The sequence below is a fragment of the Charadrius vociferus genome, unplaced genomic scaffold (genome assembly GCF_000708025.1).
Source record: "Charadrius vociferus isolate BGI_N301 unplaced genomic scaffold, ASM70802v2 scaffold1020, whole genome shotgun sequence".
NCBI classification, from domain to species: Eukaryota; Metazoa; Chordata; class Aves; order Charadriiformes; family Charadriidae; genus Charadrius; species Charadrius vociferus.
In genome coordinates, this window is record NW_009646502.1 from 63,609 (window position 1) to 75,076 (window position 11,468).

The 11,468-nt window shown below is 60.3% G+C and overlaps 2 protein-coding genes across 2 annotated transcripts in view; one reads left to right on the forward strand and one right to left on the reverse strand.

The window, feature by feature from the left end:
- The first annotated feature begins 1,288 nt into the window (after nt 1–1,288).
- Nucleotides 1,289–7,929, forward strand: PLCD4 (phospholipase C, delta 4). Its single transcript, XM_009883746.1, has 14 exons — nt 1,289–1,418; nt 1,901–2,129; nt 2,346–2,475; nt 3,125–3,356; nt 3,763–3,964; nt 4,278–4,422; nt 4,906–5,058; nt 5,425–5,556; nt 5,925–6,081; nt 6,570–6,686; nt 6,969–7,147; nt 7,313–7,448; nt 7,547–7,696; nt 7,823–7,929. The coding sequence occupies exons 1-14, from the start codon at nt 1,289–1,291 to the stop codon at nt 7,927–7,929; spliced, it is 2,199 nt and encodes a 732-aa protein (XP_009882048.1).
- Nucleotides 7,930–8,731: 802 nt separating this feature from the next.
- ZNF142 (zinc finger protein 142) overlaps nt 8,732–11,468 on the reverse strand; it is a 10,880-nt gene continuing 8,143 nt past the window's right edge. The window contains exons 7-9 of the mRNA XM_009883943.1: nt 10,583–11,454; nt 9,606–9,711; nt 8,732–9,231 (exon numbers count right to left, since the gene is read on the reverse strand). Of these exons, the coding sequence (XP_009882245.1) occupies nt 8,732–9,231; nt 9,606–9,711; nt 10,583–11,454 (1,478 nt within the window). The remainder of the gene's footprint in view (nt 9,232–9,605; nt 9,712–10,582; nt 11,455–11,468) is intronic.

Genomic DNA, 11,468 nt, shown 5'->3' on the forward strand with positions numbered 1-11,468 from the left:
CCCGCACCGCCGATGCCCGTGCTGAGTCAGGGGCCTGGGGCACGGCTGCCACCCCTGCACCCCAGCACAGAGCCCTTCACCCCCAGGGACCCCCCTGCTCCCCTCCTGCACCCAACCCCCAGCTCGCTGGCTGCGGTGGCATCTGCTCCTCAAGGGCTCAGCTCCAACAGCCAGGTGACAGGCACATCCAGCGATTTGTCAGTCTAATTAAAGCCTTAACAGCCTAATCAAAGCCTTATTGTCAGTCCAGTTGTATTTATAGCCCCACTCGTCGCAGTGCGCTCCCCATACGGCTCCTGGTGTGGTTGCGGCCCCCGGGGTGCTGATGTTCCCTGGGGAGAAGGGGCTGGGGGAGCTGAGAGTCCTGCTCTGCACCCCTTTCCTCGCCTTACAGCAAGTCAGGCTCTCCCTTACTTCCAAATTTGCTGGTTGGGGGCCATTTCCCAGGCGGTGGAGGCTTGTTCTTGGCTCTCCCGGGTACCCCCAGGCCATTTTTTTCCCAGCTCCTGGAGCTGCTTCTTCCCTGAGAGCAGTGACTGGGGGGAGCACCAAGGCTCCGGTAGCCACCGGGCTGCCAGCGGCCGCACTGGCAAGTTTTTCTGTTTTCCTCCAACACCTTTCAAGCTCCGGCTTCCCGGTAACGCAAATTAATATTTCATGAGCACGGCGGGGTGAACTCGACACTTAAGGAAAGCAATGACCCAGCAGGAGACAGGCGCAGGTGTGCTCGCACACGGGCAGAGGCACACACACCTCACACAAGTGTGGGCATGGCCGGAACCCACCTGGTGAGACCGCTGGGCACGTGGGGAGGTCCAGTCCTGCTTCCCTCAGCTTCCCTCTCTCTTCCCTCCCCAGTGGTGGCCAGCGCGGAGGAGGCAGAGCCATGGCATCGCTGCTGTGCAACGCCCGTGAGTGCCCTGGTGGAGGGGAGGTGCGGGGCAGGGCATTGGGCCACCCGGATTTATGCCGGGGCAAATCTGGCCTGTGGGTTGAGCTCACCTTGCCACACTCGGGAGCATCTCTACCCCACCACAGCCCTTAGGATCGGGCTTGGAAGCACCAAGAGCGGGTGGGGAAGGGTCAATGGGGAGTTACCTTCTGCCCCTCATGTGCCAAAGGGAGTTTGTTTTGGGTCTGTCCCTCCGCCATCCCAAATTGAGGGACCACGCGGGATCCCAGGGGCAGGAGGGAGCAAGGTCGCAGGGTGCAGTGCCTGGATAACCCACCCTCAGTGATGCAGCCCACGCTGCCCCCAGGCATCCAGCTCACAGACACGCTGGAGCAGATGCAGCAAGGGACGCTGATGCGCAAAGTCAAGTCCAAGAGCTGGAAGAAGCAGCGTTACTTCAAGCTGCAGGATGATTGCATGACCATCTGGTACCAGTCCAAGAGGACGGGCAAAATTGAGTCTGCCTGTGAGTACTGGCTGTTGTGTGTTATCCATGGGGCCATCAGTAGGGTTCAGAGTGGCCAGGAGTGTGAATGCATGGAGATTCTCGAAGTCATGGTTGCAAAGGGGGCTGGGGCATTCAAGAGAGGCTCTGTGTGTGTTGGGGGGGTCTTCTCATCCACACCTCTCCATGAAGCGTCCTGTCCCCAGAAGGAGCCATGGGTCACAAGGGCTGAGTAGAAATTGCAGCTGATACAAGTGGAAGCTCTGGCACGGCAGCGTAGGATTAGGCAGACAAACAGAGGCGCAGATGGATGAGTGACTCAATGGATGGATGGATGGATGGATAGCTCCATGGTTAGATGGATGGATGAGTAGCTCGGTGGGTGTTTGGATGGATGGATGAGTGGAAGAAGGGATGACTGGAAGGACAGATGTCTGTGGGCAGTGCCCCCTGCCCTGCAGTCCTTGTCACCCATAGACAGGCCTCCCCTCCCTCTGCCCCAGTCTCCATCAGCGATGTGGAGACTGTGCGGGAAGGGCACCAGTCGGAGGTGCTGCAGAGCCTGGCCGAGGAGTTCCCCCCTGAGCGCTGCTTCACCATTGTCTTCTACGGCCGCCGGGGCAACCTGGACCTCATTGCTGGCTCAGCAGAGGAGGCACAGTGCTGGGTCCAGGGCCTGCGCCAACTCATCGAGGTGGCCACCAGCATGGACCAAAGGGAGAAGATAGACCAATATCCTTCCTGTGGGCGCCACTTTGCCCTCCACACCCAGTTCTTCCCTCATCTCCTGCCTTTGCCCCAGCATGTGCTTAGCTCTTCTGGGTCTTACCACCTGCCTCAGGGCAGGGAGAGCCTGCAGAAAAAGAAAAAGATGCCCTCTGATGCTCCTCAGCTCCATCTCTTTTAGCCAAGGTCCTTTCCCTTAACATTTTCCCTGGTTTCTCGCACGTGGATTCGTGACTGGTTTCAGAAAGCCGACAAGAATAAGGATGGGCGCATGAACTTCAAGGAGGTGCAGCGTCTTCTCAAGATGATGAATGTGGACATGAATGAGGATCATGCCCTGCGGCTATTCCAGGTAAGCACTGCACCTGAGGGCCTGGAGAGACTAGGGAGGGGCTGGAACAAGCTGCACAACACCCCTCTGCAGAAGGATGTGTTCACTTTCTTCTGTCTGTCCATCTGTCTGCCTACCCATCCATCCATCCATCCATTTGTTGACCCAACTACCTGTTTACCCAGACAAACATCCATTTGTTCATTTATCTGTCAACCCAACCAGCCAAGGCAGCTGTTCCTCCCTCCCATTCATTTGTCCACCCAGCTGCTCATCTGTCCATCCAGCTAACCAGCCATCTGTTTATTTATCCATCAACCCAATCAGCCAGCCAGCTGTCCGTCTGTCCATCCATCCATCTATCCATCCATCCGTCCATCCATGAATCCATTCATCCATGTAACCATCCATCCATTGGTCCCTCCACCTGTTTGTCCATCTCTCCATCATGGACCCATCCATCTATCAATCCACCCAACCAGCCCTCCATCTGCCAATCCATCCATCCATCCATCCATCCATCCACACATTGATTGATGCCTACCACTGCTGCTGGTGTGGAGTCTCTGTGCCCTCCATTGGGGGTGGGCAACACCACACCCCCAGCCCCATGGGGTGGCCAGGACACCCCATTTTGCCCCATCTGGGTGCTGAGTGAACTCCCTTGCAGGCTGCCGACAAGTCGGAGTCAGGGACACTGGAAGGGGAGGAGTTCGTGCTCTTCTACAAGGCCCTCACACAGCGTGACGAGGTGCTGAGCCTCTTCCAGGACTTCTCTGAGGATGGGAAGAAGCTGACGCTGCTGGAGCTGGTGGATTTCCTGCGGCAGGAGCAGCTGGAGGATGAGGGCACAGAGGAGCTGGCCATGGAGCTCATCGACAAGTATGAACCGTCAGAGACAGGTGAGAGCCAGCCCAGACATTGGCTGTGCTCTGCACGGCGGGCAGGAGAGGGCTGAGACCCACAGCCCCACGGCAGGGGCACCCCCAGCCCCATCCTGCTGTGGGTGGGCACAGGGGGAAAGCTCACCATGGCGTGATCCAGGTGCAGTTTCCCTTTTTTGGGTCCATTCCTGGACTATTTTGGTGTAGAAGGTTGACCAGCCATGGGGTGCAAGCTATGGCTTTAGGGTCTGCTGCCCACTTTCCCATGGCTGCTGCTCTGGGGCACCCCTCCCTGTGCCCCGGTCTCTGGCAGCAGCTGTGCCCACCAGGCTGGGGATGCCAGGAGCCACCAGCAGCCCTCTTTGTCCTGGTCCTGTCCCCTCTGGGTCCCTCGCTGTCACTGAGCCTCCCCCTCCGCCTGCAGCCCGGGCTCGCCATGCGCTGAGTGCCGACGGGTTCCTCATGTACCTCTGCTCCCCGGAGGGCTCCATCTTCAACCCCCGGCACCGGGCGCTGTGGCAGGACATGAACCAGCCGCTCTGCCACTACTTCATCTCCTCCTCCCACAACACCTACCTGATAGAGGACCAGATCCGGGGCCAGAGCAGCATCGAGGGCTACATCAGGTAAAGGGGCTGCTCCCTCCTGGCTGCCCCCCAGCACCCTCCTGCCCCAGCACCATGTCCCAGGCAGTTCCATGGGGCAAAGCCAGAAGCTCCTTTGCCTTCTCCATGGTCCAGCACCTCTATGGCCATGCCATGTGGTGCTCAGCGAGGGGGATGCTGAGCCCAGCTCTACTTGCCCTGCATGCAGCAGCATCCTCACCCTTGGTGGTTGTCCCCTGGTCCTTGCAGAGGTGGCACCAACAATCAGAGGGGGTGGCAGGGGGCTGGTGCCCTGGCTGGGTGTGGGGTCCCAGGGGTGACCAACCACCCGTAGGGCTCTGAAACGGGGCTGCCGATGCCTGGAGGTGGATTGCTGGGACGGGCCAAATGGGGAGCCCATGGTGTACCACGGCCACACCTTCACCTCCAAGATCCCTTTCCGGGAGGTGGTGAGCACCCTGGGGAAGTACGCCTTCAAGGTAGGGCACCCTTCCCCGGGTGCTGGGTGTCGTGGGTGGCACTTGGTGGGCAGGGGGGGGATGAGGTTGTGATTTGGGGCAGTGTGGTTGATCTCGGGAGGGGGAGAAGTGCTGGGGCTCACACACCTGGTGCTGCATCAGGTCTGACCCCACCATGGATGAGGAGGGTGGCTGTGTCCTTTCCCAGGGAACAGCACTGGGGGGGTCTGGCTCACAGCCATGCACTGTGCCATGTCAGGGGACGGGCGCTTATGCAGGCATGGTCTGCTGGGGATGCAGGGGTGACGTGGGGCATGGGGGACGCAGGGGTGTGCAGGGATGAGATGGAATATGGGGGAGTGCTGAAGGGGTGTGAAGGTCTCAGGGGGATACAAGAGTGCACAATGGGCTCCTTCCTGCCACTAACCATGCCAGGGCAAAGCCCTTGCGAGAGCTCCCCAACCCCACCAAGGCTGATCTCCAGCTGGGCACGTTGCTCCGCAGACCTCAGACTACCCAGTGATCCTGTCCCTGGAGAATCACTGTAGCATGGAGCAGCAGGAGGTCCTGGCCCAGCAGCTCAAGACCATCCTGGGGGAACAGCTCCTCACCACCACCACCGATGGGCGCGTCCCCACCCAGCTCCCATCTCCAGAGGTAAGGACAGAGCATGGCCATGCTGGACATTGCTGTCCTGCCTGGGAGCAGGTAGAGGAGGTGGCTCTGCTCTCCAGAGGAAAGGCCACCCCTATCCCAGCATCATCCTGCTCTGCTGGAGCTCTTGGGAACCCCGGGCACACTGTGTCCTCATGTTCACAGAAGTCCCAAACTGTCCCCAAGTTTGTCTCCCCATGCTCTGCAAAGCCAGACAGCAGGACAGAGCCTTCCTACCCTGTCCCCTCCTGGGTGTTGAAGGGAGCTGGTGGTGCTGGTCCCCAGCAGTGTGGGATCCTAGGGGACAGCAAGTCCTGTGGAGGAGATGGGCACCCCAACATGCCTACCTCTCCATCCCCACCCCCCCAGGAGCTAACCCTGCTGAAGGGGAAGAAAATCGGTCGGCTGGAGGACACGCTGGATGGGCCGGGGGAGGAGGCGCCTGATGTGTCTGACGATGACAATGGGGCAGAGGCAGAAGAGGAGAGGCGGAGGGCGAAGGTGGGTGGCCCAGGCTGGGAACCGGCCATGAGTGCTGAGGCCCTGGACACAGCTGTGGGCCCTGGAGATATCCCAGTGCTGAGGGGAGAGGCGCAGACTGCAAGGCCAAAACCAGGCGGGGAGGGGGGCAACCCTTTCCGACCCTGGCCGTGCCAGCCCCCTCTGCACAGCGTCCCTGTGGTGGCACCATGTTGGGGATCCCCTGCCTGCTCCGTTCCTGGCAGGAAGGCTGCCCGTGGTGGGGATGCTGCCACCCCCAGCACCCCCCGGCTGTTCTCAGCTGCCTCGGGCTCTACAGCCCCAGACCTGGGTGAGTGCTGGGGGACAGTGCACCCATTGGGGGGACCAAACATGGCCCTGCATTGCAGAAGGACAAGGAGAGCCTGGCACAGGCGTTGTCCGACTGCGTCGTCTACTGCAAAAGCGTGTCCTTCCGGGGCTTCCAAGAGGCCCGCAGCCATTCCCGGCCCTCTGAGATCTCCTCCCTCGCTGAGGCCAAGGCCAGGAAGCTCATCCGGGATGCGGGTGAGGCGGAGGGGACAGTGGCATGCAGGGAGCAGGCCAGGGTGGAGGGGGCAGTCAGCTTCTGCAGGTGTAGGGCTAGGGTCTCCAGGTACCAGCATTCCCTCCCTATCCAGGAGAAAGAGGGTCCAGCAGGGCCGTCCCCTGCATTTTAGCTCTGGTGGGTGAGGGGGGGCTTAGAAAGCAAGGCAGGATGCCTGGGTTGCTGGGAGGGGAGAGGGAGGAGAGTTGGTGGGTGGATGGGTGGAAGGATGGATGGGTGGGTAGATGGGAAGATGGATAGTTGGATGGATGAAAGGATGGATGAGTGGGTTGATGGATGGATGGATCGATGGACATTTGGATTGATGGGTGGTTGGATGAGTAGGTGAGTGGATGGATGGATGGATGGATGAAAGGATGGCTGTTTGGATGGATGGGCAGCACATGTTGTGGGTGGGTGTGCAGACCAGGGAATGACCTCACAAGTGGCCCTCATGCTCCATCCCTAGGGAATGAGTTTGTCCGCCACAACACCTGGCAACTGACACGCATCTACCCCAGCGGGATGCGGACTGACTCCTCCAACTACAGCCCCCAGGAGATGTGGAACGTGGGGTGCCAGATCGGTATGGCTGGGGGGCATCAGGGCTGCGGGCTGGGGAGATGCCCCAGGTCCTGTGACAAATGGCACATCAAGACCCATGTTGGTGCCAGCTATGACCCTGGCTGGAGCCAGGTCTGGCTGCAGGCTCTTGTCCTGCATTGGGGAGCCCTGGGGTACCCAGGTATCAGTGCCTTGTCCCCCTGCATGGCCCCACATCTCTGGCCACAGGGACAGGCTGATTCTCACCTCCAAGCAGAGCAGTCTCCAAGCTGCCCTGAACCCCTTCCCTACCACTTTCTCCCAGTGGCCCTGAACTTCCAGACAGCTGGCACGGAGATGGACCTGTGTGACGGGCTCTTCAGCCAGAATGGCCGCTGCGGCTATGTGCTCAAACCACCCTTCATGAGGGACAAGGAGACTCTCTTCAACCCCAGTGACCCTGGCAGCCGGGAGGGCCCTGGCCCCATCACCCTGACGATCCAGGTATGGGGCTGAAGAGGGACCCCGGGGAACCACAACAGCATCCTGGGGCTCCGTCGGTCCCATCCAGGTGGGGACATCGCTGGGCAGCGTGCCAGGGCTGAGCAGCCTCCCAGCAGAGCAGTTCAGCTACTCCCTGGCTTACAGGGTCACTACCCCTTCCTGCAGGTGATCAGTGGGCAGCAGCTGCCCAAAGTGGCCAACAGCAAGGACGGAGCTGTCATTGACCCGCTGGTGCGCGTGGAGATCCACGGGGTCCCTGCAGACCAGGCACACCGGGAGACCAAGTACATCGAGAACAACGGTGAGCCCCACGGTGATACCAGGGACCCGGCTGTGGTCAGGTGGCCCTGTCCCTGCCAGCCCTCCCTCCCTCTCCCATCACCCACTCTCCCTTCCCAGGGTTTAACCCCCGCTGGGATGAGACGCTCCAGTTCCAGCTCCATGTGCCCGAGCTGGCCCTCGTCCGCTTCGTGGTGGAGGATTACGACAAGACCTCCAGGAATGACTTCGTGGGCCAGTTCACCTTAGCGTTTGCCAACATCAAACCTGGTGAGTGGCTGCAGGCCAGTGGTGGTGGTGACCCTGGACCGCCCCGCAGGGTGCCTGGGCTCAGCCGGGTGTTAAAGAGTGGGGTGGGGGGCAGCCATCAGCCAGAGCCTCGCTGTACCCCTGCAGGCTACCGCCACATCCATCTCCTCTCCAAGGATGGCACCAGCATCCCACCCTCTTCTCTCTTCGTCCACATCCGCATCACCGAGCCACCCAGCCCCGAGCAGGACTGAGTCCATGGGGTGAGCAGGACCTGGATGGAAGCCATAGAGCCGGCCCCGAGTGGCTGGGGCCACAGACCCAACCGCATCGCCTTCTTGTTGAGCTGTTTGTGTCATCCCCATGTCATTGTTGATGCTGTGCCCCTGTTTGCAGTGGCCTCCAGAGGCTGGGAAAAGGCACTGACCTTCCCTTCCCAGGTTTGGGACGCTGCCTCCCATGCATAAGTGTGGGGTCTGCACTGGTGCAGCCCCCTGCGCCCCTGACATGCAGCCCACCCTGGCCCACGGGCACGGCCTGGAGGAGGAGAGATGGTGCACAGTGCCCCGGCTCTGCCGCAGGGGCTGGTCCCCCCCGGCCAGGGGAGCAAGGCTGGAGCTGAGCAAACCCCAGGGCTGGGCAGAGCTGGGAAAGGAGTCGGTCCTCACTGCCACCTGACCCTGTCGAGCCCCATCACAGCCCCCAGACCCTAGGGCTGCTCCTGGCCGGTGCCCATTACTAACCCTTGCCATGTTCTTTCTCTGTAAGCAACTTAATAAATTGTTCGGTGACAGGCAGGCTCGGGTGTGGGTGCAGTGGCACTGGGGAGAGGCATGAAGAGCTGGGCTTCTGCTTACACTCTCTCTTTGCAGGCACCTGCCTCCTGGCTCACCCAGAGCTCCAAATGGCCCAAAGAAAAAGGATTAAAAGGAGCTGAGAGATTCCTTTTATACAGCCGCATAGTTTACATCCCATATACATATATGCCTATACACACACATACACCTCCCCAGCAGGCCTGTGCCACTGGGGCCTTAAAGCAGTCAGGAGTTGGCCTCACTGCGAAGCGCTGTCCTTCTCCGTGGGGCACCCTTGTTCCTGCCCCGTCCCAGGGGGCCCCTTGGCCCGGCTCTCCCTCTGCACGGCGTGGAGGTGGAGGGTGGGTGTGCTGGGGTCCTTACCCACCCCCTGGCTGGGGTCGCCAGCCCCATGCTCGGGATGATGCCGCTGGATGTGTTTGATGACCTGGAATTTCTGCTTCGCCTTGTAGGGGCAGTAGCGGCAGAAGAAGGGGTGCTCATTGGTGTGGGTCAGGTAATGGTGGCGCAGGCCAGCCGCCCAGCGGAAAGCCCGCCCGCAGGCATTGCAGACATAGGGCTTCTCCTCACTGTGCTTCTTCAGGTGGGTCTTGAGGAGGAAGCGGGTCTTGAAGGCCTTACCGCACTGCTCGCAGATGAAGGAGCGGGCCTCCCGGTGCCGCGTCTCCTTGTGTACCCGCAGGGCATCTGCGCGGTTGGTGCGGTACTCACACTCGTCGCAGCGGTACGGCTTCAGGCCTGTGGTGACAGGGAAGGGGATGGCACCACAGGTGCCCTCCATCCCACGCGTCTTGCCATCCTTGTAACAGAGCATCAGTCCCCATCCCCAGGGACTCCCCACTACACCCCATCGTGTCAGTAGGCACCCCAAGACCCCCATTTCCAAGGCACCAAACAGCACCTGGGGTCCATACCACGCCATGTACCCTCCCACCCTGGAGGCTCTGTCCCCAAACGACCAGCCCACAGGAATGTGCTACGCCCCAATTGCTGGAGGTCCTCCCCTACCTCCAGCCGAGCCACCAGTAGCAAAGGAAGCACGGAGCTGGGATCCCTGCAGCTCCAACACCCTCCCCTGTGCCCCACGGCCTGCCCCAGAGGGCAGCACTCACCCGTGTGCTTTGTCATGTGGTACTTGAGCTGGTTCACCCACTTGCACTTGTATCCGCAGTCAGGACAGAGGTATTTCCGCTCCTCCTTGTGGATCCGCATGTGGTACTGAGCACAGGGCAAGAGGGCAGGGTCAGAACGGGGCTATGTCCCCTGTTCTGGGAACGTGCAGGGCTCTGGGGTGCCAGCGAAGGGCTCAAAGACAGCTCTGACATCTCAAACTGCATGGGGCAAGGAAGGCTGTCTGCTTGCCTGGCAAACTATGGGCAGAGGTCAGGATGAGACCCCCATACTGCTGAGCTTGCTCTGTCCCAGCCTGCAGAGGGACACAGGCTTTTCTCACCAGCTTGGTATTTAGGGCAAAGTTGGGGTTAAAACCCAACCCAACAGAGCTAGCCCCGAGCTGAGCATGTTATGCAGCCTTGCCCAGGAGGCCCCAGAGGGCTCCAGCTCAGCTTGGCCATTAAAAAAAGTCAATACTTCTTTTAGCAAAACCAGACCATTTTCCCCTCCATTACCCCTCGTCTGGTCCTCCTGTTCTAGGAAGGGCCCTTTACCATGCATGAGGATGCTAATCACCTACAGAAATGAAGGCAGGGTCTGGTGCTAATTGCAGGGAAGCTGTGTCTTCCCTGCGCTGTGTCTAACTGGTGTCACAGAGCACGCTGCAACCCAGCAGGCAGCCAAACTTGGAACCCAGATGACACCAGAGATATCAGCATGAAGAGGAGTGAACTTGGACAGCTGCCCACCTTCTTGCTTTGCTATAAATCCCCCTTCCCCTTAATCTGCAACAGCAGGGAAGAAACATACTGTACCCACGTGAGTTTTATCCCCTCACCTCCTATTCCTGTACGAGCCACAGAAGAGGACAAAACCTCCCCTTGGGAGTTTCTTCTTCTTCCCCAAATCCCCGTATCTGCATCACCCCTCATCCCACGTAGATGCAGTAGGATATATCCCCAAGCAGGGCTCTCACCTTGAGACGCGAGGGGTCAGCACAGGCATATTTACAGAGGTGGCACTTGTAGGGCTTCTCGCCGGTGTGGATGCGGATGTGCCATGTGATCTTCTGCCTGTTCTTGGTGGTGTACTCACAGTCTGAGCACTTGTACACGCGGGTGCCCCCATGGCCCTTCATATGCTGGTCAAAGACGAGCTGGTGGCGGCAGGCGAAGTCGCAGAAGGGGCACCGTAGGGGTTTGTCCTGGGGGGCAGCTGGCTCGTGGCTCTCCACATAATGCCGCACCAGCTGCTGCTGTTCCTTGGCTGCAAAGCTGCACAGCTCACAGCTCTGGCTGAAATGCTGCGTCTTGTGCTCCTCCAGAGCCTCTCGGGTCGCAAAGGTCTCCTTGCAGGTGCTGCACTCCAGGTGCGGGTGCTGCTTCTGCACGTGGCATTTGAGCGTGGCCTCGCTGTGGCACACAAAGCCACAACGTGGGCAGCCGTAGGACACCTTCTCCTCGTGCCGCCGCAGGATGTGCTGCTTGAGGGCTGTCTCAGAGCTGAAGCGAGCATCGCAGCGGGAGCAGCCAAAGTTGAGCTCACCGCGGTGGCAGCTGTTGACGTGGCGGGTGATGTCATTCTGCAGGTAGCTGCTGTAGTCGCAGAGCGGGCAAAAGTGGGTGGGTGTCTTCTCGTGCACCCGCAGGCGGTGGATGCGCAGCTTGGAGTTGGTGCCGAAGGTCTGGCTGCAGATGCCACAGGCGATGCGCCCCACACCGGTGTGCAGGGACTGGTGGGCTTCCAGGCGGTAGCGCCGCGTGGTGCTGAACTCACAGTAGCGGCACTTGTGCGGCTTCACCCCCTCGTGCTTGATGCGGACATGCTGCCGCAGGCAGCGGGCCTGCTCACAGGGGGACCCG